At 57.4% G+C, this 23,971-nt stretch overlaps 1 protein-coding gene across 14 annotated transcripts in view; it reads left to right on the forward strand.

Moving 5' to 3' along the window:
* Positions 1-21,016, forward strand: part of Usp20 (ubiquitin specific peptidase 20) — a 39,667-nt gene extending 18,651 nt beyond the window's left edge. For 8 of the 14 annotated variants that reach the window (XM_078048453.1, XM_078048448.1, XM_078048445.1 and 5 more), the window contains 22 exons: positions 770-823; positions 3,216-3,278; positions 3,715-3,846; positions 5,059-5,155; positions 5,598-5,667; positions 7,050-7,163; positions 8,078-8,156; positions 10,326-10,773; positions 11,117-11,257; positions 11,542-11,657; positions 11,992-12,164; positions 12,724-12,818; positions 15,037-15,070; positions 15,252-15,297; positions 15,432-15,612; positions 15,695-15,821; positions 15,961-16,130; positions 16,210-16,291; positions 17,063-17,171; positions 17,811-17,913; positions 19,065-19,136; positions 19,562-21,016. In XM_078048453.1, the coding sequence (XP_077904579.1) occupies positions 770-823; positions 3,216-3,278; positions 3,715-3,846; positions 5,059-5,155; positions 5,598-5,667; positions 7,050-7,163; positions 8,078-8,156; positions 10,326-10,773; positions 11,117-11,257; positions 11,542-11,657; positions 11,992-12,164; positions 12,724-12,818; positions 15,037-15,070; positions 15,252-15,297; positions 15,432-15,612; positions 15,695-15,821; positions 15,961-16,130; positions 16,210-16,291; positions 17,063-17,171; positions 17,811-17,913; positions 19,065-19,136; positions 19,562-19,722 (2,667 nt within the window). In that variant the 3' untranslated portion in view covers positions 19,723-21,016. The other 6 variants (XM_078048456.1, XM_078048454.1, XM_078048457.1 and 3 more) reach the window with 6 other exon arrangements.
* Positions 21,017-23,971: the final 2,955 nt, after the last annotated feature.

The following is a 23,971-nucleotide window of genomic DNA, read 5'->3' on the forward strand; positions in this document are numbered from 1 at the left end:
GAGGGCCTGATGTGTCCAGAGTCAAAACTGCAAAGAATGAGGTGTGGTCTCCACGTACAAACCACAGCAGGGGATAGGGTCATCTCCTGAGAGAGGTGTTTTGTGTGATCTTAACTTTCACTAAAAATCACCCCCGAGGGCTGTGCTTACATGTTTGTATAAGAATGAACAGAGGATGGACTTCTAAAGGTGACAACATGTGCGTATCATCTGCTCTACTTCAGATCCTATGCAGCACATGTGTACGAAAGCAATTGTCACAGCAAGCAGACAAATGACGGAGATGAAAAAACAGACCTGGAGTTTAGGGGTGAATTGTGAAATCAGAACCTCAGGAGAGGTCACAGATTCGCAAAGGTGGGCCACTGCTCTGGGTCTGCTGGGCAGACTGATCACGTGTTGCCACTGCAGCGTCTTCAGTGAGAGGGAGCAGGCCTTGCAGGTCTAGCTCGTTTTCTTCACCTGAACCCACTGAGGGTCCTGAATGCAGCCTCCTGTGGAGGCCTGGAGCCTACCTGGCCTTGTCAGGGGACCAGGCTTTCTTGGTAGTAGCTTGGATGACCTACCTCCTGCTCTGGGGCTCAAGCTCCTTGGCTTCACCGTCTAACCTTGCTCTTACAGGGGCATGAGCCTCTCAGCCCCTATTTTTCATCCATGAAGAGGGAGCTTGGTGGCATCTGCAGCACAGGCTCGTGGTGATGATAGGGCAAGCCTGGCTCTGCTCCCAGTGTGGCTCTCACTTCCTCTTCTCTCACCTCCACTCCCCCAGGGAAGCTGCCAGTCCTGTGGTGTTGCTGGACCCAACCTGTGGGCCTGTCTCCAGGTAAGGGGTCCTTACGGCACTTGGGGTGTGGGTTCAGTCTAGATTTTGGGCTGACAGTGCTTGTCCCTGCTGGGCACTGCCAGAAGCTTGGGCTCCAGGGTCAGCAAGTCCCTGGGCAGGCTGCTCTAGCAGCCATTAAGAGTTACAAGAGAAAAGAGCAGATTGGGAAGACGCGGGGCTGAAGGTCCCACCTCCACCCCAGCAGAACTCTCCTGAAGAGTACGCAGAGGTAGGTGCCTGGGCCAAGCCTGCACTGCCTACCCTTCCCCAGCTGGCAAGTAGGGAGTTCTCACCCACAGCTGTGCCCAGAATGGGCTTAGGGTGGACTTGACAAGACAGCTGCCCATGACAGGCTTGGCATGGGCACAGCCCAGACAGCATGCAGGAAAGTCTGGCAGAATTGTATTGTAATCATTGCTTGCCACACAAAGTGGGTCCACCAAACAGAGCAGTTTGTGACGGGGTGGCCAGAACCCTGACAGAGCAGGCTCCTGCTCAGGAGGTGTGAGCCTTCTGGGAAAATAAAAAGTCTGGAATAATCAGTAAGAAATAAGACAAAGCCAAAGATAGATTTGAAAAGTGAATGCTGAGCACAGTGGTGCATGCCTGTAGTCCCACTGTTAGGCTGAGACAGGAGGGTGGTGTGTTGCAAGCCAGCCTCATCAACAGCAAGGTGCTAAGCAACTCAGTGAGACCTGTCTCTAAATTCAAAATACAAAACAGGGCTGGGGATGTGGCTCAGTGATGGAGTGCCCCTGGTTCCAAAAAAAATAGAGCGCCTGGTAGGTCAGTTTGGAACTGAACAACTGAAAAAGGCCCCTTCTTTATTGAAGGAAAGTCCCTCAAAGGCCTGCATGAGGTTTCAGGCAGAGGAGTCTTGTTTCTGTGCTTGTTTCTCCCTGTGGCAGGGGTCTTGCCTAAGCAGGTAGATGGCGTTTGGAAGCCACACCCATCTCTGGGAGGCCCTTTGGCTCTATCTCCCATCTCCCACATCCGGGGCTGAGCTTGAACTTGAGCAGTGAGCTGGGAGTGGGTGCCCATGAATCCTTGTTCTCAAACCAGTGGATTCTACCTGGGAGTTCCCAAGACCAGCCTTCCCTGCCAAATGGCCCCATATCGCTCAGGTCACACATGGCTCATGGCTGGGCCCCAGCAGCAGTTCCTCTGGGTGGTGGGATTGCAAGTGATTTTCATTTTTTTTCTTCATAGCTTTGTAGCATTTTGCAAACTTTCTCTAAGTATATATTATATTTTATAATCATAGATTTTATAATCATAGTAAAAAAATTACCTACAACTTCTTAAAATCCATGAGTAGAAGCAAAGAGGACAGTGAGCTCTGGGGGTGAGGACACAGGCTTTGCCGACACTCAGGGTTCCAGGGCCGCTCTGGCCTCTTCTGTTGAGGCCTTTCACTTAGTATGACTAGGACTGCAGGACACCATCTGGACACCCAGGGGACAGCAAGAAGGGTGAGACGTGGTCCTGCCTTAAGAGAGTCCAAGGTCCTCCAGACAGACAGATGAGGGAACCTTATGTGGGAAATGGGGCCTTTTGGCCATGACTTTGTGTGTGTGGTGCTGGGTGTTGAACCAGGGCCTTGTGCATGCGAGGCAAGCGCTCTACCAACTGAGCTCTATCCCCAGCCCTTGGCCATGACTTTATGGTCTCAGCTGAAAGGTCATTTCCTAGAACATTTCTCTAGCCTGTACATTGCTGACCCCTGATGCTAGTGACACCAGGCCCTCCCAGGGAGGGTCAGGTACCTCGGCCATTGATTGCCAGCTCCGCAGTGGAGATGTCCAAGCTGGGCCTGGGAAATGGGCAGATCTTGGAGAGGCAAGTGCAGGGCTGAAGGCAGGCTCCTCAAGGACACGAGGCCCCGCCTTGGGACATGGGATCATCATCAGCCCCCAGCCACCTCCTTGCCATATTTTGGGTTTTGCTACTGGGGATTAAGCCCAGGGGTGCTCCATCACTGAGCTACACCCCCAGCCCTGTTTATTTTTGAGACAGGGTCTCACTAAATTGCCCAGGTCAATCTTGAACTAGTGATGCTCCTGCCTCAGCCTCCCAAGTAGTTAAGATTACAGTTCTGTGCCACCGTGCCTGGCAGGAAGTGGGGTTCTGGTGGAAGGACAGGGTCTGGGCCCCAAGCAGCCCAGCTCCAGTTATGACCCTGCCTGAGCTTCTGCCCTTCACTAAGAGCGGCCCCGCCCAGGTGAGCTGCAGCTGGACAGACTGGGCTCCTTCGGGCAGCAGCACCGCAGTTGCTCGTGGGGCCGGCTGGGTAGAGGTGGGCCACCCTGCCTCTTAGGGTGCAGTGAGGGGCTTACTGCCTTGACACCCTCCTCCTGGCTGGTCCCAGTCCACACTTGCCTCTTCCTCCCAGGTTGCCTGCCCCTATGTTGGCTGTGGAGAGTCCTTTGCTGACCACAGCACCATTCACGCGCAGGTAGGTGTGGTGGCCAAGCCAGCCACCTGCCACTCTGCCTGCTCCTGGCCTCAGTGGCTGAGGCTCTGAAGTGGGGACAGTCATAGGGACCCACAAAGAAGCAGGAGAAAGGGAGTACCGGTGAAAGCGCTGGCACACGCCTGACTGAAGGCCGCAAAACCAGAGGGGCCTCTTCTTTTTAATTTTTTTTTTTTTTTTTTTTTTTTAGTTCTAGATGGACACAATACCTTTATTTGTTTATTTATTTATTTATTTATTTTTACATGGGGCTGAGGATTGAACCCAGGGTCTCACACCTGTGATGCGAGTGCTGCACCACTGAGCCCCAGCCCCAGCCCCAGGCGCCTCTTCTGAGACCAGAGAGTGAGGCGGCCCTGACTCGGCTTGACACCTGTTAGGCCAGGTCTCCTGGGCCTTATTTTGGATCTCCTTCCAGGCTAAGAAGCACAACCTGACAGTGAACCTGACCACGTTCCGGGTCTGGTGCTATGCCTGTGAGCGAGAGGTGTTTCTGGAGCAGCGGCTGGCGGCCCACCCACTTGGCTCCCCGCCCAAATTCACAGAGCAGGTGAGACACTGCTGGGGATGGGGGCCCTGTGGCCGGAGCATCCAGGGAGCATGCTTCGTGGGTTCCAGTCTTTGAGTGCTCCTGGCCAGTGAGCTCTCAGGTGTCCAAGGAACTTGTGTCGACAAATGCTCTTTGAGCCCACTTGTGTGCCCAGGCTGCATGGAGCTTTGAGAATGCAGAGTGACCCTCAGGCGCTTAAAGGCCCTGGGGCAGCTGTGTGTGAGTGCAGGGTGTGGGGTGGGTCCAGGGACCCTCCCAGGCCTTATGGGGGTCACCCATGGCCCCTGGTGTCCCGTATCTAAGCATGTCCTGAGGGATCACAAGTAATCGCTGCAGCATGCTCATCCGTGGGAAACTAGGAGGCTGCCTGGATGACGAGGCAGCCAGAGAATAGTCCCTCCAAGCAGCAAGGCACTGTGCGGCCTCCAGAGTGGCCGGTCGAGCCACTGTCAGAACAGCTAGTGAGCCTCAGTTGAGGCCCAGGGGAGGCCAGGCCACGCCTCCCTGCATCTCCTCCTCGTGTAGATGGTTACATGATGGTGCTTGATGAGCATTTATTGAATACACTTTTGAACACAGGAGATGTTTATGGATCTAAAATAAAGGCTGTAAAACCATATACATACACAGCCAGGCATGATGGTCCCTACCTGGGATCCCAGCTACTTGGGAGGCTGAGGCAGGAGGATGGCAAGTTCAAGGCCAGCCTCAGCAACTTAATTAGACCCTGTCTCAAAATAAAAAATTAAAAGAGCCAGGGGTGCAGCTCAGTGATAGAGCACCCCCATGCTCAATCCCCAGTACCGCAAAACAAAGACAAAAACAAAAACTACCAATATATGCAGCATCCAGCTTGTAGTGAGAGTTTTGAAGTGAGCAGTTTGAAGTCTGTGTATTATAGTTAATAAGATCCTCTCCTAGAAATGGAATCTCATAGTTTTTCTTTATGTTCCTGTTTTTTCCCAGATATATTAGAAATAAAATTATTCATTATTGCAAATAAAAAATACAAGTCAGTGACCCTGTGCTCACATTAGCTGCTGATGCCATCTCTTCCTAGGCTGTTCCTGCTCTGATGGACCAACATGGTCCGTGCTCTGTGTGTGGGGCCGGGGCTGTGGGCTGGTCCTGCCCTCTGGAGGCAGGTAGCCCCCTCCCCAGCCCTTCTCCCTCCCCAGCCCCCTTTTCCTTCTCTCTGGGTCTTGAACACAGGACTCTCCGCTACCCTCTCATCCTCCGAAAGCCGTTCCCATTGCTGTGGCTGACGAAGGAGAGTCTGAGTCAGAGGACGATGACCTGAAACCTCGAGGTAATGGCCCCAGAACAAGGGGAGGTGTGGGGCAGGCTGAGCCCTCGGCTGGGGGCTGGGAGCTCTAGGGTCAGGAGGAGGGACAGCCATACGGGGTGGTAAGTGGCTTCCTTTAGAGGGCCAGTGGGCCCAGCTGAGGTCCTAGAGGCCTGGCGTCTCCCTCAGCTGTGTGGCCTTGGGCAGGTGGCCCCTCTGCAGTTGGCCTCCTGGTCAGTGTGGGCAGGGCAGCTGGCTGGGCAGGGCAGCATGGCTTAGGACCCTGTTTACCTCCCGAGTTCAGGACCTTGGAGCCCCAGGAGCAGGAGCACACTGGCTCACTGAAGGCTTTCTGGGGAGCGCACCTTCCACCATCCTGGGGGGCTCTGGGTGGCGGCTCCACTGGGGGAGACCTGGGAGGCCGTTCTGGACTGGGCACTAACCCACCCCTGGTGTCTGTCCCCAGGCCTCACAGGCATGAAGAACCTCGGGAACTCCTGCTACATGAACGCAGCCCTGCAGGCCTTGTCCAACTGGTAGGTGGTCCTCGTCCCCGTGATGTCCCGGCCCACCTGGCAAAGCTGCCACACTGCATGCGTGTGCCCCAAGACCCAGAGGTCCTTCCTGCGTGCGCACCCTGCAGAGCTGAGGGGTACACATGTGAGCAAGGGTGCTCATCAGGGTTTTCTGTCAGAGACCATCTGCAGGCCCACCTGGGGCTGGGTCGCGGCTGAGGGGAGAGCACTGGCTTGGTGTGGGCCAGGGCCAGGATTCTGCCCCGGCGCTCTATGAAAAAAAGCCTCCTGGCGTGGGGTATAAATTAGCGCAGCGTAGCCCAGTCTTACAGGAAATGCAGGAAGACAGTGTTCCTGAAGTAGGAAGGGTGCAGACCTGCAAGTGGGAAAGGGCGTTATCAGGCTTTGTGGTAACAGGTGCGGGCCTGTCTGGGGGAAATATTTCCTTTGAGGATAGGCTTTCCATTCCACTAGGCTGGGGGTGTCCCTGTGCCTGACTCAGGGTTTCCCACTGAGAAGGGACTGGGTATCTATAGGCAAAGGAGGGAAGAGCAAACAGGTAAGTGTGTGTAGAAAAATCTGGAAAGAAAAACCCCCAAATATTCAGAGTAGTTGTCCTCGGGTGGCCAGATGTCAATTTCTATAGTTTGCTTACTGCATTTTCTAATATTTTAAATAATAAGTGTATCCTTTTATGTAATAAGGTTACTTTTGAAAGAAAGGACTGTGGGAGGCACCTTCAGGCCTGGGAGGTGCTGCAGGTGGGCGAGCTGGAGGGCTGGCCCACACATTCCATGCAGCTCTTGCTCCTGGCCTCAGGCTCTCCAGCAGGAGCTACCTCTGACCCAGGAGACAGGGCTGCGTCTGTTTCCCAGGGTAACAAACACCACGCCTGGTGGCTTCACCATCACCCATCCATTTCAGAGGCCAAAAGTCCAGGACCAAGGGACCTGCAGGTCTGGTTTCTTCCAGGTCTCTCCTTGGTAGCAGCTGCAGCTGCTCCAGGTCCTCAAGTGGTCTCCTTGTGTGCACACGGGCCTGGCACCTGGCTTTTAAAGTAATCTCAGAGACTTGGGAGGCTGAGGCAGGAGGATCGCAAGGTCAAGGCCAGCCAGGGAAACTTAGCAAGACCCCTGGGTTCAATCTTCAATACTGGGGGAGGGGGAAGGATCCTGTGTCTATTTGCAGTCATGTCTGAGGTTCTAGGAATTAGGACTTTATATGAATTGGTGGGGGGCTACAGTCTAGCCCTAATGAGATACTTCTAATCATCAGCAGGCATTTCTGGGTGTGGGGGCCTCTGTTCCCACACGAGCACTTGGTGCTTCTGCTCTCTGCCAGCTCCTCGTAAGTGATCCCTGTTCCCTCTTCCCCTCTGACCTGGCTCACGCTCCCTTCCCTAGCCCTCCGCTGACCCAGTTCTTCCTGGAGTGTGGCGGCCTGGTGCGCACCGACAAGAAGCCAGCCCTGTGCAAGAGTTACCAGAAGCTGGTCTCTGAGGTCTGGCACAAAAAACGGTGAGAGACTGAGCCCCTGACCTTGGGCAGGTACACAGGGACTGGGTTTCTGTCAGTTGTCTTGATTGGACACATCCTGTAGATTTGGTCCTGAGCCAAGCACTTGCTTTTCATGACCCTGTGGGATGCTCACAGCAGGTTGCATGCAGCCCTGTTTTACCAGTGGGGACTGAGACTTCTTGCTCTCAGTCACAGGGCTTGGGAAGGACAGAGCTGGGATTGGGGCTGGCGGTGAACCCAGATGGCAGCCACTTCACAGATGGCTGTGCCAGCCCCAGGTCTCGAGTGGTGGGTGCTGGCCAGGCACAGGCTTGTGGCTCAGCATGAAATGAATTTAAAGACCAGAAACCTGAGTTGGATCTTTCACCAGGAAGTCAAAATTGGGAACAATTTATAATGAGCACTTAGAAATGTGTCAAGTGCAGAAGTGGATTAAGAGCCACCGATATTCCAGTTGTACTCAGGTGTGTGCCCCATGGGCTCTTGTATGTGTATTTTTGCAGAAAACTCAGGAAATCTGATTGTGCTTCTCTCCACATGGTGCCAGTAGTGGTGCTTCTTTATTGTACTTTTCTGAAATTTTAGATTTTTCAAGAAGTAATGGGTATTGCTCTTAAAATAAAATAAAAAAAACATAATAGATGTTTCACAGTAATAAAGCAGGCTGGGCCCATCCTAGGCGCTTGGGAAATGACGCTCCCCAGTTGAGAGCTCCTTGCCCAGTCGAGGCAGCAGCCAGGCCTCTCGGGTTCCTTCCTGACCACCCTGGTCATGAGCTGCAGGAACCCCTGGGTGTCCCTGCACCAGGCCAGGTGCCCCTGCCCTGAATCAACATAGATTCACTGGTCACCCGCATCTCAGTGCCAGTAGTGCAAGGCTGGCAACTTGGACTGATGGGTTTGGTCTCCCCACAGACCAAGCTATGTGGTCCCTACCAGCCTGTCCCATGGGATCAAGTTGGTCAACCCGATGTTCCGAGGCTATGCCCAGCAGGTAAGCCATTGAGCTGCCAGGGCACACCCAGTGCCTTGCTGTCAGCCGGAGGGGATCCAGCACAGTGCTGCAGGAGGTCTGAGTGGGTGGGCCCCCGACCAGGCACGTACTGCGTAAGCCCTTCTTGTGGGAATGTGGGGCCCCCAGCCCCATTCTGGTGTTTAACCCCACTCTATAGGTGGGGAAGCTGAGGCTCAGGGGCCTTGTCACTAGTCCTGGTGCATAGCCAATGCACGGTGGAGGGACTCTGAGCCCAGGCAGCTTGGCTGCAGTGTAGCTGTCCCCAGCCCTGCAGTCACAGTGGCACAAACCACAGTGCAGTGTCACTTTTATTAAAGTAAAGATTTTAATTATATATTTTTTTAATATAGAGAACTCTTTTGAAACTAGCTGTCTTTATCTGTTTTATAAAATCATGAAGTCAGGCTGGGGATGTAGCTCAGTTAGTAGAGTGCTTGCCTTGCATGCATAAGGCCCTGGGTTCAATCCCCAGCACCACAAAAAAAAAGAAAGAAAGAAAGAAAGAAAGGTCCCAAGCTAAGCCAATGAATACCAAGGTCCAGGTCCCCAGGAGGTTCCCAGCCAGGCCTGCCTGTGTCACTTCTTGTGCCATCTGAGCGTGGGGCCCTGGGGTTCACAGCAGGCATTGGGGTTGCACCCGCTGTCCACCTCTCAGCCAGCCCACCAGCCCCTCCCAGGCCTGCTGCTGCTCTTTCTCTGCTTACCCCTGGGTGGGCGCGTGCCTGGGGAGCCCCGCACTGCCTGACAGCCCCCTTTCTGGGGAGGGATGCATCCACTGTTGTCACCTTGTGTCACAGATCACACAAGTGTGGTGGCAGGGGTGGGATTCAAGCCCAGTTGAGTGCTGGCCCTCAGCCCTGGGTGAGGACACTGTTAGGGGAAGCTTGATGCTGCGTAACCTCCACCTGGCCTCCGGAGAACCTCCCTCTCTGGGTCTTGGACATGTGCAGGGACACTCCTGAGTCTGAAGTGCAGTGCAGCTGTGGGCCTCTCTCCGTGGCCGAGGGACACTGTCATGCCTCTGCATGAGAATTTGTCAACATTTGTCTAACACAATGTTGTGTTAGAAGGAAGGACCAGAAGGAGACGCAGATGGTGATTAAGGGCCTGTTTTTTCTGAGGACCTTTCAATGAGCCTGACTTGGGGCCCCTGCATGCCCCATGATGTGCACAGACTGGTGGTGGACCCACAAACCTGCCAGGGGAAAGCATACCCCGGCTTCTGTACTCCGGCTTCCGTTCCCCGTCAGTAGAGCCAAGAGAACAGGCTGTGTTCTCCAGGCTTGGGGCCGGGGCGTGGCTGGCAGCATGGCTGGCTTGGTTGGCTCTGCTGTATGACCCTCCCTGCGCCTTGTGGGGCCAGCACTGGTCAGGGACTTTCAGAGTTGGACTCGGGACCCAGGGCCTCCTCCAGTGCCCTCAGCTCTCCAGGTGGGCCGTGCCCGCCCCTAGTGCCCTTCAGAGCATCCTTGGTAGTGCAGCTCCCTGCTGGCCCAGTGGGCTGCCTGCCAGAGTCCACCTCCCCGGCTCCCGCTGCCTGGCGGCCGGGGCACCACTTCTGAGGAGAAGCCATCTGAGCACTGAGCCCATGTCATGCCCGAGTCTGCAAGGCCAAGGGACCCTGACCCCAGGGCCTGCCTTCCAGTGCTGCACCGGCAAGAGAAGGTGCAAGCCTGTGACCGGACGGTACATCAGGGAGGAGCAAAGGAAGGGTGATCGCGTGGCTGGCTGGCCTGCTGGGTGGCACTGCACCTCCAGGACTCTGCCAAGTCCTCCCCTTCTGTGTCCTGTCCTACACGCCCCTGCTCCCCACTTTCCCACACTGGCCTCTCCTTTAGGGAACAAGTGACTTCAGTGGCGAACACTGTGCTACAGATGTGGCATGTACCTGGCTGCACACCTGGCTCTGCCTGGCACTGAGTTGTGAGGCCAGGGAGGGTCCCCAGCCTCTGCCCTTCAGTGTCCTTCTCAGGAGAATGGGGATTAGGACAGACCTGCCCTGGAGGCCACCATGAGGGGCTGAGCAGCCTGTCTGCCCAGGGCCCCCACCAGGACCTCTCAGCAGCAGCTGGCATCCTGTGGGCAGGGCAGTGGGCACATGCAGTGCCCTCCCACGTGGACGGCCCGTTGACGTGGCCCTGGTTACAGGACACCCAGGAGTTCCTGCGCTGCCTGATGGACCAGCTGCACGAGGAGCTCAAGGAGCCGGCTGTGGCGGCCACAGTGGGGCTCACAGACACCCGGGACTCGGACTCCAGTGACACAGATGAGAAACGAGAGGGCGACAGGAGCCCGTCGGAAGACGAGTTCCTGTCCTGCGACTCTAGCAGTGATCGGGGTGAAGGTGACGGGCAGGGGCGCAGCGGGGGCGGCTCGCAGGCTGAGGCGGAGCTGCTGATCCCCGATGAGGCGGGCCGCGCCATCTCCGAGAAGGAGCGCATGAAGGACCGCAAGTTCTCCTGGGGCCAGCAGCGCGCCAACTCGGAGCAGCTGGACGAGGACGCAGACGTGGACACGGCCATGGCTGCCCTTGATGACCAGCCTGCCGAGGCCCAGCCACCGTCACCACCGTCCATCAGCCCCTGCCGGACCCCAGGTATCAGTGAACTGGGGGCACCCTGGCCACAGGGCCACAGCACCTTTGCCTACAAGCCTGTGTGTGCCAAGCCCAGCATGTAGCAGCCCACCCAGATCCTACCCTGGCTGGACTCAGGTGTGACGCAACTTCAGCGTCCAATCACCCGGCCAAGAGCCAGAGCCTGTGGGGTCCCTCGTGGGAGATAGAAGGGCAGCTCCATCCCTGTAGCCCGGGGGTGGGGCAGGGTAGGCAGACAGTGGGTTGAGGCTTTTGTCCCGTCAGGAGCTGCTGGAAGGTCCTCCTGGCCTGAGGGACCCTGTGTGGCTGCCCCAGCCTGGTACCATCCCTCCTCTGCCCCTAGAGCCGGACAATGATGCCCACCTACGCAGCTCCTCTCGCCCCTGCAGCCCTGTCCACCACCGCGAGGGCCACGCCAAGCTGTCCAGCAGCCCTCCTCGTGCGAGCCCTGTGAGGATGGGGCCGTCTTACGTGCTCAAGAAAGGTTCGGGGGCAGTAGGGTGGTGAGCTTGGGCAGGGCATGGACAGGGTACAGCGGCTGCCAGTTGGCACACTGGCTGCTGGAGGCTGGGCCGCGTGCCCCTCACTAGGCACACCCCTGGGATGTGAGCAGGGCAGCCCTGCTTCACAGATGACAACCTGGGTGCCAGAGGTGGGTCACACTCCCCGTCACACGATCCCGCATCCTGGCAAAGGAGGGCCCAGTGTCTGTGCCTTGCCCCATCCTGGTGGCTGGAGGCTGGGCCTAGTCCTATGCTGTGCCCCCAGCCCAGGCCCTGAGCACGGGCAGCCGGAGGCGGAAGGAGCAGCACTACCGCAGTGTCATCTCCGACATCTTTGATGGCTCCATCCTCAGCCTCGTGCAGTGTCTCACCTGTGACCGGGTGGGTATCCTGAGTGGGGAGGGCTGGGCTGCCTGCAGTTTCCACTTTGGGGGTGGCGTGGGGTGGGGTAGCGTGGGGTGGAGTTGGTGTGGTGGGGCAGGGTGGGGTATGGCGGGGTGTGGCGGGGTGGGGTGGGGCGGGGTGTGGGTGGGTGTGGTGTGGTGGGTAGGGTGTTGTGGGGTGTGACAGGGTGGGGTGTACTCCTCCTGGGCCCCCTGCCTTTCTCCTGGGGAAAGCCCTGGTTGTGGACTTTTGGGTCCAGGGCCTGGGGGGGCAGACTTGGGGTACAGGTGCTGCCAGAAGGTGGGTACCAGACTGACCTTGGACCCCATAGGTGTCTACCACAGTGGAGACTTTCCAGGACCTGTCGCTGCCCATTCCTGGCAAGGAGGACCTGGCCAAGCTCCACTCGGCCATCTACCAGAACGCACCCGCTAAACCAGGCGCCTGTGGGGACAGCTACGCCACCCAGGGCTGGCTGGCCTTCATCATGGAGTACATCCGGCGGTACGCCCCTACCTGCCACAGGGCCACCTTCCTGACTGTCCTGGGTGGGACTCAGATATGCAGCAAAGTAGGAGCCCGCAGCCCCAGGGAGAACCTGGGGGGGGCGCGGCTGGGAGGGTACAGGAGCTTGCCAGAGAGGGGCAGGCAGGTGGGTTCCCTGGACACCCGGAGGCAGCTGAGTCAGATGGTTCAATGAAGAAGGGTGGCAGGTGTGACCAAATGGCAACTGAAGGGGAGACAGCAGCCGGGAGCCAGCCTGCCCCAAGGGAAGAGTGGCAGGTGGCCTCCCTGCACCCTGCCACACACCAAGTGACTTGCTGTGCAGCAGTGAGGTCCTCTGTGGCCGCCCAGGGGAGGGGCACCAAGACCCTGGCCCCTTCACAGGGAGAGGTGCCATCACTAGCTCGAGGACATGGTGGGGTCGCTCCAGATTAGTGCACCTCCTTGCTAAGCTGGCCCGCTGGGCCTGTGGGGCCTCCGGCTTGAGCAGGCGATGCCAAAGCCCCCCCATCCTGTCTGGCCCCGCTCTGGTAGCCCTCACCGCTTTCTGTCTCTGTAGATTTGTGGTGTCCTGTACCCCAAGCTGGTTTTGGGGGCCTGTGGTCACTCTGGAAGACTGTCTTGCGGCCTTTTTTGCAGCTGATGAGCTGAAGGGTGAGTGGCCTGGCCGGTGGGGGTGGGGGTGGAGGTTGCTGGAGAGGGACACAGGGACACGGTGGACCCCACACACACTGTGGGCCAGGGTGCAGCCCGGCTCATGGGACATGTGCCTGGCTCTGTTCCCAACACCGAGCACCTGAGAGTCCCTGTGGCCACCTCTCGGCTGGGCCTGGCCACGCACCCTAGCCCACCGCTTCATGGCTCGTGATGTTCATCTGTTTATATTTTTTTACCAGTGTGGAGGCAGTAGTGATATTCTGCTTTAATTTTTCATTTCCTTGATTATTGATGAGTTTAGATCCTTTTTCATTAAATGTATTGACTGCTACTTTGAAATTTCCCATTCCTATTCCTCACCTATTTTTCTGTTGGCTGCTTGAGAATCTTATTAATCTTTGGTAAAACTCTTTTTCAATTTTCAATTGTGGAAAAATATAAAAACGTAGAATTTACCACCATAACCTTTTTTTGAGGGGTGGGTACTGGAGATTGAACTCTGGGGCACTCAACCACTGAGCCACATCCCCAGCTCTATTTTATATTTTATGTAGCGACAGGGTTTCACTGAGTTGCTTAGCACCTTGCTTTTGCTGAGGCTGGCTTTGAACTTGAGATCCTCCTGCCTCAGCCTCCTGAACTGCTAGGATTACAGGCGTGCACCACTGCGCTTGGCTCACCATAACCAATTTTAATGTTATTTTACAGAATGTCCACCTCCATAGTATTAAGTGCAGTCACATTACAGAGCAGCCATCCATTTCCATCTGTTTGTGTGTTTGTGTGTGTGTGTGTGTGTGTGTGTGTGTGTGTGTGTGTGTGTGTGTGTGTGTGGTGCTGGGCTGGAACCCAGGCCTCCTGCTTTGCCATGGGCCCCGACTCAGAACATTTTCATCTTGCAAAACGGAAACTCTGTGTCCATTGAGCAGCTTGCTGTCCCCACCCTGCTCCTGCTGGCTAGCATTCTGCCTTCTGATTGGTGAACCTGACTTCTCTAGGTACTTTGTGTAAGTGCAGTTATAGTGCTAGCTTTTCTGTGATTGGTTTGCTGAGCATAGTGTCCCCAGGTTTCCTCCATGGAGCATGCGTCAGAATCTCCTTCCTTTTTTTTTTTTTTTTTTTTTTTGTGTGTGTGTGTGTGTGTGTTGGGAAGTGTTGGGGTTGAATCCAGGCCTTGTGTGCCAGGCAAGTGCTCTACCCCTGAGCCACATTTCCAGCCCTTCCTTTTCGGGGCCAAGTGATATTCCTCTCAGTGGCTCTTCCACACTTTATCTATCCATTGGCCCCTCAGTGAACGCTAGGGTTGCTTCTGGGTATAGCTGTTGTGAATATTGCTCTGTGAGCAAGGGTGAACAAGTATCTCTTTGAACTCCTCTGCACTGTACCCAGAGGGGACTGCCAGACCACGTGGCAGTCTTCGTTACTGTCTTTTGAGGGGCCACCATTCAGGTTCCTGCAGGGCTGGTGCTGTGCCCAGGGCCCTGCTTTTCTGTGCACCTCGCCAGTGCTGTCCTGGCATTTCCCATTACAGCTAACCTGTGGGCATGGTGGTGTGCCGCTGAGGCTTGGATCTGCCTTTGCTGACGGCAGTGAGCTGGGGCGTCCCTTCCTGGGCTCGTCCTCACTGGCGTGTCCTCTGCTCCGGGCCTGTGTCCATTTCCTAACTAGGCTGCTCTATTGTTGGCTTTGGGGTCCCTCACGTGTTCTAGATGGTGACTGTGCTGCCAGGTGTCTCCCGTCCAGGGTTTGCTTCTCATTTCTGTCTTTGGTTCTCGGGGGTCTTTGATCCCGATGTGGCCCCGTTGTCTGCCGCTGCTCTCAGTGCAGTGCCTGGCCTGGAGGCGGATCCTGGCACCGGCTGTCAGACTCCAGGTCTGAAGCTTTCCCGGCCGTGTCCTGATAATAAGTCAGTGCAGGAGCTGAAACCTAGCTCTGCCACCTACTCTGAGTCTGTGAGCCCAGGTGTGAGTGCGGGAGGCCCTGGGAGCATGGAAGATTTGGACACTTTCTGGCTTTCATGTTGCAGTTCCTTCTCATTTTGCCCTTTGGCTTCTAATTTTGGTTTTAGAGATGTCTGTCCTGAGTTTCAGTGTTTCCAGGGCAGATTCACTTTTCCCCTGAGCCTCCTTGGGGTGCGGCATCTCCACACTGTGGGTTAGGGCTTTCCTCCTCTCCGTTGCTCGCTGCCACCCTGCCCTCTGCTCTTGTGCTGCAGGTGACAACATGTACAGCTGCGAGCGGTGTAAGAAGTAAGCCTGGGCCTGGGGCTTCCCCAGCTCCCGTTCCCAGTCCTCCCGCCTCTACGCTTCCCTGCCCACCCCCAAGGGAGCCCCGTCCTGGCTTCCAGAGTGACAGGGTGGGGGACTGCCCAACAGGCCCCTCTGTGCCCCATGAGACGCTGACCGTCACTCCCTTGTGCCTCCTCCCCAGGCTGCGGAACGGCGTGAAGTACTGTAAAGTCCTCCGGTTGCCCGAGGTGAGCGAGTGGCTGGGGCTTGGCCAGCTCCTCCTCCACACTATGGCGGCACCTGGCTGCTAGCAGCGTCCCACGAGGGCCAGCTCCCTTCTTGCTCAGGAGCTTCTGTGTCCATGCCTGCCCTCTGCCTTCAGATCCTGTGCATCCACCTGAAGCGCTTCCGGCACGAGGTGATGTACTCCTTCAAGATCAGCAGCCACGTCTCCTTCCCCCTGGAGGGCCTCGACCTGCGTCCCTTCCTGGCGAAGGAATGCACGTCCCAGATCACCACCTACGACCTCCTCTCGGTCATCTGCCACCACGGCACGGCAGGCAGTGAGTGGCAGCCCTGCCGCCAGCCCCTCCCCATGCTGTGCCTGCCTCTTGCAGGCTCTGTGACCTGCTGCTCTCCCTCCAGGTGGGCACTACATCGCCTACTGCCAGAACGTGATCAACGGGCAGTGGTATGAGTTTGATGACCAGTACGTCACTGAGGTGCATGAGACGGTGGTGCAGCATGCCGAGGCCTACGTTCTCTTCTACAGGTGGGCGGGACCTACGCTGGGCCTCTGAGCTGGACCTGTGGTCAGGCGCCCTGGGCCACGGAGGGGACTTGAGTGCCTGCACAGCCCTGCCAGGCCCAGGCCTGGCCCAGGCTGCTGCTTACCCTGCCCCCCCCCCCAGGAAGAGCAGCGAGGAGGCCGTGCGGGAGCGGCAGCAGGTGGTGTCCCTGGCGGCCATGCGGGAGCCCAGCCTGCTCCAGTTCTACGTGTCCCGAGAATGGCTCAACAAGTTCAACACCTTTGCCGAGCCAGGGCCCATCACCAACCAGACCTTCCTCTGCTCCCATGGAGGTGAGTTGCCCACCCAGGGGACACCGGCACTGTGGGCGGGCCGAGCCCCAGCCCTACTTCCCTGTGCCTCCCTCCGCAGGCATCCCACCCAATAAGTACCACTACATCGACGACCTGGTGGTCATCCTGCCCCAGAATGTCTGGGAGCACCTCTACAACAGGTGAGGGGCAGGGGAGGGCGCTGGGGCGGCCGGCCGGAGCCCAGCTGGCCTGCAGGGGCAGCGTGGAGCAGCCCTGTTCTGTGTTTCTTAGTGCAAAGGACGCCTGGTCTGGGGTGCAGTCCCTCCCTGCCCTCAGAGGGGACGGGAGACTGGCCCACACAGAGGCAGGTGTGTTCTTCCACCCCACAGAAGCCTGCCTCTGTCTCAGGGGTGTAGGGACTGACAGCAGGGCCAGCAGCCCCGGCCAAGGAGCTCCCAAGGCCACCGCCATCAGGACCAAGAGCAGCAGCTCTCCCACTGCAGCCCAGCCCTGCCCAGGCCCCTCTGCAGCCGGTGGTGGTGTGGTCAGCTGTCCCTGCCCTGCCCCCTATTGGGTCAGCTTGGCCACATCCGTCCCAGGGTCAAAGCCACCTTCCCCCTGCCCAGCTGCCAGTAAGGGGGTCAGAAACTCACAGGGAGATGTGTCCCTTGATCCTGTGGGATCCCTTGGGCCAGGGACACATCTCCTGTGTCCTGCAGCCTCCCTATGATGGTGCCACAGGGTCCAGTGGGGCAGTTCCAGGCCCACAGCACCGGCCCAGAGGAAGCAGGGCCAGGCCACCCAGTCTGCAGGCTGCGCTCTGCCGGGCCAGGCCGTTGTCGCCATGCTGCACACAGCTGGCGAGGGGTGTGGTGCCCAGGCGGGTGTGAGGGGAGCCAGGGAGGGTGCGCCCTCTGCCTGTGCTGCCACCGCCCCCTCCTCAGGGCCACATCTCTCCTTCTGGAGTGCAGGTTCGGGGGCGGCCCTGCCGTGAGCCACCTGTACGTGTGCTCCATCTGTCAGGTGGAGATCGAGGCCCTGGCCAAGCGCAGGCGGATGGAGATTGACACCTTCATCAAGGTGCCACGGGCGTGGGTGGCCTGGGGAGCACTGGGAACGTGGCTCACTGTGTTCAGTCCTAGCACCAAAAAGAGAAAAGCGATACCGTTAGGGGACTGGGCTGTGGCTCAGTGACAGAGCACCTGCTTGGCACACGTGAAGCCTAGATTCCGTCTCCAGCACCCCAAAACACAAGTGCTGTCATATGACAGAACGGATATGAGCAAAGAGAAGCACCTGCTGGGCAGGGAGAGCTGCCTGGACCGGTGCCTCGACCCTGCTGGGCTAGCACTCTGCCTCTAAGCTGCGTCCCAGCCCCAGGAAGCAGTTTTGGAAAAGCCAGGCGCTAAGCAACTCAGTGGGACCTGTCTCTAGATAAAATACAAAATAGGGCCGGGGCGTGGCTCGGCGACCGATGCCCCTGAGGTCAGTCCTTAGTGCCCCAGAGGGAAAGAAAGCAGGTCTTGAGATTCACCAGTGTAACCAGCAGTCAGTGGCCTGGTGGGGACGTTCTAGGACATGCTCCTTGAGCTTGTCCAGGAGTCCTAGATTCCTACCTCCCGTGTCTGGTGGTATCACGCACTGGGGTGGAGGTGGGGTGGGGCGTTGGGACACCATCCAGGGAGGGGCAGCTGACCAGCCTTGCCGTCCGCCCTGCAGTTGAACAAGGCCTTCCAGGCTGAGGAGTCTCCGGGCGTCATCTTGTGCATCAGCATGCAGTGGTTCCGGGAGTGGGAGGCCTTCGTCAAGGGGAAGGACAGCGGTGAGTAGAGCCACCTCCACACCTGGCAATGGCCACCTGCAGAAGCTGGTGCCCAGGGTCTCTGTTGCCCCCTCCTCTACCAACACCCAGGACTGTGGCCCTTCCTCCTGCAAGGCCAGTCCTGGAAGTCCCTTGGCCCTTGCCAATGCATTGTCTCAGACTCTCAGGAAAGGCTCTGCTGTTGTCTGACCCTTCAGATCTACAGAGGTAGAAACAGACCCTTGACAGGGGTTCCCCACTGTCCCTAGCAAAGAGCAGGAGGGCCAGACCTTGGCCTGGATGTGGATGCCCACCCTTGGACCCCAGACCAGCAGAGTCAGTGGATCCTTGTACTGGGCGTTTGCCCCCTGGGAGCACCAGCACCCACCAGGGCTCAGGAGGGCGGTGTCTTACTGCCTCACAGCCCGACCCCCCGCTGGTGGGGAGAGGGTGCCAGGGACACCAGCGGCTTCTAAATAGCAGCTGATTGCTATTTGGCCCAAAGAGTCAGGTGTGGCTGTAGTTAGAACAAGGACGAGGAGGCCCAGCCCTGGCCTGGACACAGACCCTGCCGCCTGCCAGCTTCCACCCTGCACGGTGCTGACCAGGCCTCAGCTTCTGTCTGAGTGAAGTCTCGTCTCATGATTGCTGAAGGTTAAATGCAGTGATGGGACACAGGGAAGGGGACTCGGTGCCAGCTGCCACCAGAGATTAGGTCATTGCCCACCCGCTGCTGACTGTTGCCAATGTGCTGGGGTCTGAAAGGATTGTGTGTTTCCTTGAAGTGCCCTCTGCCAGGTCCCAGGATGTTGGGGGCCCTTGGCTCACACTGCAATCGAGGATCCTTTTCTACCCCAGCACCTCCCCTGTTAAGTGCTCTAAGGTGGCTGGTGTGGTGGCGCATGCCTGTGATCCCAGCATTTAGGCGGCTGAGGATCACAAGATCGAGAGCAGCCAACTTAGTGGGCAACTTAGTGAGACTCCCGGTGTACTCGGCGGTAGAACCCCAATTCCCAGTACTGGGGGGGAAATACAGATTCCGAGCTGTCTGGAGGCTCAGGCTCGGGGCGGCCTCTGTAGGACACAGGTGTCAGAGCCTCACTGGAGAAGGCTGCGTCATCCGCAGGGCCACCCCCACTCCCAGCACTGAGTCCACACCCTCTCTCCTCCAGAGCCTCCTGGGCCCATTGACAATAGCAGGATCGCACAGGTCAAGGGCAGTGGCCACGTCCAGTTAAAGCAGGGTGAGTCTCCTGGCTCCAGGCCCAGCTGGGCCCCTGTCCCTCCTGACTGCCACGTGGTTTCCTAGTTGGGGTCCCCCCAGGAGCTCCCTTGCCACCTGTCTCAGAGTTGGGCTGTTCTCCCACCCAAGTGGAGACACGGGGAGGGTGTGGGTCCCCCAGGCCCTCCCCCACCCTGCCTCTTCTGCCTCCTGCTGGCTTGTCCCACCCTGTTCTTTCTATCAACCCCACCCTGGGACACAAGGGGCTGCAGGCAGAGGTGTGTCCTCTGGGGCCTTTGGTAAAACAGTGTCCTGTGGACAATCCTGTGATTTCCGCTTGATGGCTTTGGGAAACACTGAGGTTGTATGTCACCAGCAACGATGGTTTCCCTCAGGCCTTGGGCTTGAGCCCCGGCCCCTGCCCAGGTGTGCCCCTTTGTCCTGCAGGGGCTGACTATGGGCAGATTTCTGAGGAGACCTGGACATACCTGCACCACCTGTATGGGGGTGGCCCTGAGATTGCCATCCGGCAGAGCGTGGTCCAGCTGCAGGACCCCGAGACCTTGCATGGGGAACAAAAGATCGAAGCCGAGACGCGGGCCGTGTGACTTGGTGGCCAGGCCGTAAGTCCTGGCGGCCGGCCCCTCCCCTCTAAAACCCTCCCTGAGTCTCTTGGAGGGGTCCCGCCCTGCTGAGCTGGCTGTTCCCACAGGCCACAGGCCCTCCCCGCAGGGACATGTGCCCACAGAGGCCGCGTGGTGGCCACCAGCTGCGTGTGGCAGTGTCGGTGGCTCACAGCTCTAGTGCTGCCCCTAGGAATACACCCACTCCGCTGTCTCAGTGGCTGAGACTCTGGGTCTTTGTCCTGGCAGTGCCCACGCCAGTCACTGTCATCGTCGTCCCCAAACCTGCCCTCTTGCTAGCTCAGGTCCAGCTTTTCCTTGGAGCCCAGTGCTGCCCCTCAGCCAGAGGCTGGCGCCTGGACAGGGGCGGAGTGGCTGCCGCCTCCCAGCGCCCAAAAGCACAGAGGGAGGAGGCCACAGCGGAGAGTGGAGGAGCCAAGGCTCGGGACCAAGGGGCTTCTGCGTGCCTCCCTGCCGGCCCCCTCACCCTGCACTCGGTTGTCATCAGCGGCCCCTGGAGTCTGGGCCGCTCTGGTGCATCCTGCAGACTGCTTGCTGGTGCTTGGGACAGAGCTGGGAGCTCTCCACTGGCAGTTTCTGGAGGCGGCCGTCCCTCACTGATGTCCTGCCCGCCATCGGTGTGGCTTGCCTCTGGTTCAGCCCTCAGCCTCACGAATGCCAAGCTGCCACCAGGGCCTGGACGGTGTCACCGGAATGCCTCACGCGGTGTGTCTGCTTCTGGCACAGCTCCAGGAGGCCTAGAGCGAGCGCCAGCCCTTCCCCAGCCCCAGCCCCAGCCCCGGCCCCAGGCCCCAGGGAGGGCGCGGGGCTGCTCACACAGGAAGGTCCCTCTGCGGGCCTGGCAAGGCTGTTCCCCCTCTGGGGGCATGAAGTCCCCTGGCTGCAATAGCTGGACCAGGTGTACACCCTGTTGGGGTCGGAGCACAAGGAGGGCACAAAGCAGGGGTCCTGGGACCAAGTCCCTCAACTGTGGCCTGCATGTGCCCAGGGAGCCCTGGCAGCATCCTGGTGGAGCCCAGACTTTACTGCTGGGGCCTGGATTCACCCGCTCTGTTCCTTCACACTCAGACAGAGCAGCTGCTGCTGGGCCTGTGAAGTCACCAGCTTGTGAAAGCTGCTGCCGCCTGTCGCCACGGGCCCTGTGCCCGCGCTGCACCCTCGAGATGTGGAGGCCACTGTGCAGGCCGTCACCTGGCCCATGTCAGCATGGCCAGTGTGTGTTCAGAATGTCATAATAAACAGATGTGCCCCACAGTCACCTCTGCCTTTGCCACAGTCATTTCTGTCCCTTGAGGGAAAGTGAAACTGGCTGCCATATGGAGGGTTGTGGGTCCTCGCAGGCCCCTGGAGCCCAGGTGACTAAAGTGGTGAGTGACCAGGCACAATAGGAGCAATGCCCATGGCTGCCTGAGGCCCGATGCTGCAGGAAGTGGCAAGGGGGCACACCACGGGCGAGTGGGTCCAGTGGTGGCCGGGGGCCAGCAGGCGGCTGTGGAGTAGCAGCCAGCGGAAGCCGCCTCTCCACCACCCGGCCCCAGCTGCGGGCCCTTCCCGAAGCCTGCAGGCTCCATCTCCACGACCTCTGGAGTCTGCCCTGGAGCTTGGGTGGGTGGTTTTCACTGTGGAGACTTCCCTGGGGAGAGAAGGGCTTGAGATTTCTATAAATCACTCAAAACATGTGCCCATGGGCTGGGGCAAAGCTCGGGCTAAAGCACGTGTGCGGCAAGCACAGGGCCCCAGGTTCAGTCCCCAGCACCCAACAAACAGGGCTCCCGTGCTCTGCCAGGGGCCTTCCCTGTTGAAGGTAGAGGGCGGGAGTGAAAAGGCTATGGAGGGCTGGTTTATTTCAGAGGGTAGAGACGCTCCTTCTCGTGTGGCAGCGAGGTGAGCCAGACGTGGATAGGTACCAATTTGCCTTAAAACGTTTCCTATATATTTTCCCTGAAATATCCAGCTTTTAAGGGGCTTGGTCAGAGCTGGACATGGAATCTGAAGACAGAGCGGGGTCCGTGCTTGTTCACCTCAGCTGGTTGGAGACAGGAAGTGCTCAGTGCCTGGGGAGGCCGGTCCAGGCTTCTTTCCCATGCACTGTGCCCAGAGATGGCTCCTGGAGACAGGAATGGCTGCTTTGGTGCCATTTATCTATCTATTTATTTATTTATTGGCACCAGGGACTGAACTCGGGCACTCGACCACTGAGCCACAACCTAGCCCTGTTTTGTATTTTATTTAAAATTTTTTTTTTTTTTTTTTAGTTTTAGGTGGACATAATATCTTTATTTTATTTGTATGTGGTGCTGAGGATCAAACCCAGGGCCTCATGCATGCCAGGCGAGTGCACTACCACTTGAGCCACATCCCCAGCCCCGTTTTGTATTTTAGCACCTCGCTGTTGCTGAGGCTGGCTTTGAACTCACGATCCTCCTGCCTCAGCCTCAGGAGCTGCTGGGATTACAGGCCTGCATCACCGCGCCTCGCCCTTTATTTTTTATTTAGAGACAGGGTCTCGCCAAGCTTGAGGCTGAACTTGCAACTTCTTGCCTCAGTCTCCCGTCATCAGTGCCTTTTAAATGAGCCAGGAAGCCCCCCCCCCTGCCAAGGGGCCCATTGTGTGGGTGTGCAGCTTGTCCACCAGCCTGCGGCTCTGCTCCAAACCTGCATCAGGGCTTCTGCCATGTGCAGCTTCCCCGTCTGCTCTTCCTACTGCTGATCTGATTGATTGATTGATTGATTGATTTATGGTGCCCTGACTGAACTCAGGGACACTCAACCACTGACCGCTATCCCCAGTCCTCACTGAGTTGCTCAGCACCTTTCCATTGCTGAGGCTGGCTTTGAACTCTCAACCCTCCTGCCTCAGCCTCCCAAGCTGCTGGGATTACAGGTGTGCACCACTGCGCCCAGCCTCTGTTCTGTTATAAATTTGGTACAAACATGAATCACCTTGAGAACCTGTCCCACCTTATTTTAATTCGGGCACCCTGGGATGTAAGTGGATTTTGGCTCCCTCCCTCCCTCCATTGTTCACAGTTCCAAGGGCAGAGGGTGGGGAAGGGATCAGTGCCTTCAGAGAAAGCTTGTAAAAGCAGAATGCATTTTTGGGGGAAGGTACCAGCCCCAGGGACGCATTTGGGCGCAGCCTCCAGTCTTCCCATTGGTTTGACACCAACGTCCAGTCCTGATGAAGTGGTCTGGAGAGTCCAGCCAGGGCTCTGCCCGGGGCAGTCAGAGGTCGCGCTGGTCCTGGAGCACCAGGGCACTGAGCTGTCCTGGGAAGACCCTCCAAAGCTACTTCCAGAAGCCCAACAGAAAATGAATTCCCGCAGCTTTCATGACCATTACTGCAGAGGACAAAGACCTTTTAACTTCAATGTCCTGTTGTGGCCCTGCGGTGTCCCTCACTGATCTCACTCACTATAGCCACCTGGGAGGAGAAGTGCTTAAGTCGGGGCCTGAGTGAGCCCTCGATACCCTCTGGAGCCACACAGAGGGGCTGCTCAGTGCTGGTGGCCTTGGCAGGTCTTGTCAAAGGACAGACAGACACCAGCAGTGGGAACGTGAGGTGAAGGGAATGATTCTGCTGTTGCGCCCACCGTGTGGACCCCCACATGCTTTCTTTTCCAAGAAGCAATTTATCCACAGCCCTGCCTGACCTCAGTGGATGGGCTCTGTCACCTTCCTCAGCAAACTATCCGTTAGCTGCAGGAGAAATTTAGGTCTGAAATGTCAATATGAAGAACACAGGTTCATCCATGGTCCTTGGTCAGTGAGCCTCCTGGGTCCTGCAGTGTGGCAGAGCCTGCAGAAACCGGAGCCTGGATCTGCGAGATTCTGGAAACCTTCAGGGACACTTCAAATCGACAGAGTAGAAACTATCCTGCCTCAGATCCACACGGCTAGATGGGAAGACGCACAAACAAAATGAAAAAACAAGGGAATAAAATGCTCCAAACAAACCAAGCTGCTCCCATAAGAGAATCCATCGAATAAATGTCAGAGAAGGAGTTCAGGATGTAATTAGTAAAACTGTTCTACAACTTAAAGAATTGCATAAGAGAGCAGGCACAGGAGTTAAGCAGTAAAATAACAGATTCGCTTCAGGAAATGAAAGATCACTTCTGTAAAGATATATTAGAGGTCCTGAAAAGAAATCAAGAAGAAATCATTGAAGTGAAGGAATCACTAAACCAACTTAAAAGTTCAATGGAAAGTA

The sequence above is a fragment of the Ictidomys tridecemlineatus genome, chromosome 4 (assembly GCF_052094955.1).
Source record: "Ictidomys tridecemlineatus isolate mIctTri1 chromosome 4, mIctTri1.hap1, whole genome shotgun sequence".
In the NCBI taxonomy this organism is placed as follows: Eukaryota; Metazoa; Chordata; class Mammalia; order Rodentia; family Sciuridae; genus Ictidomys; species Ictidomys tridecemlineatus.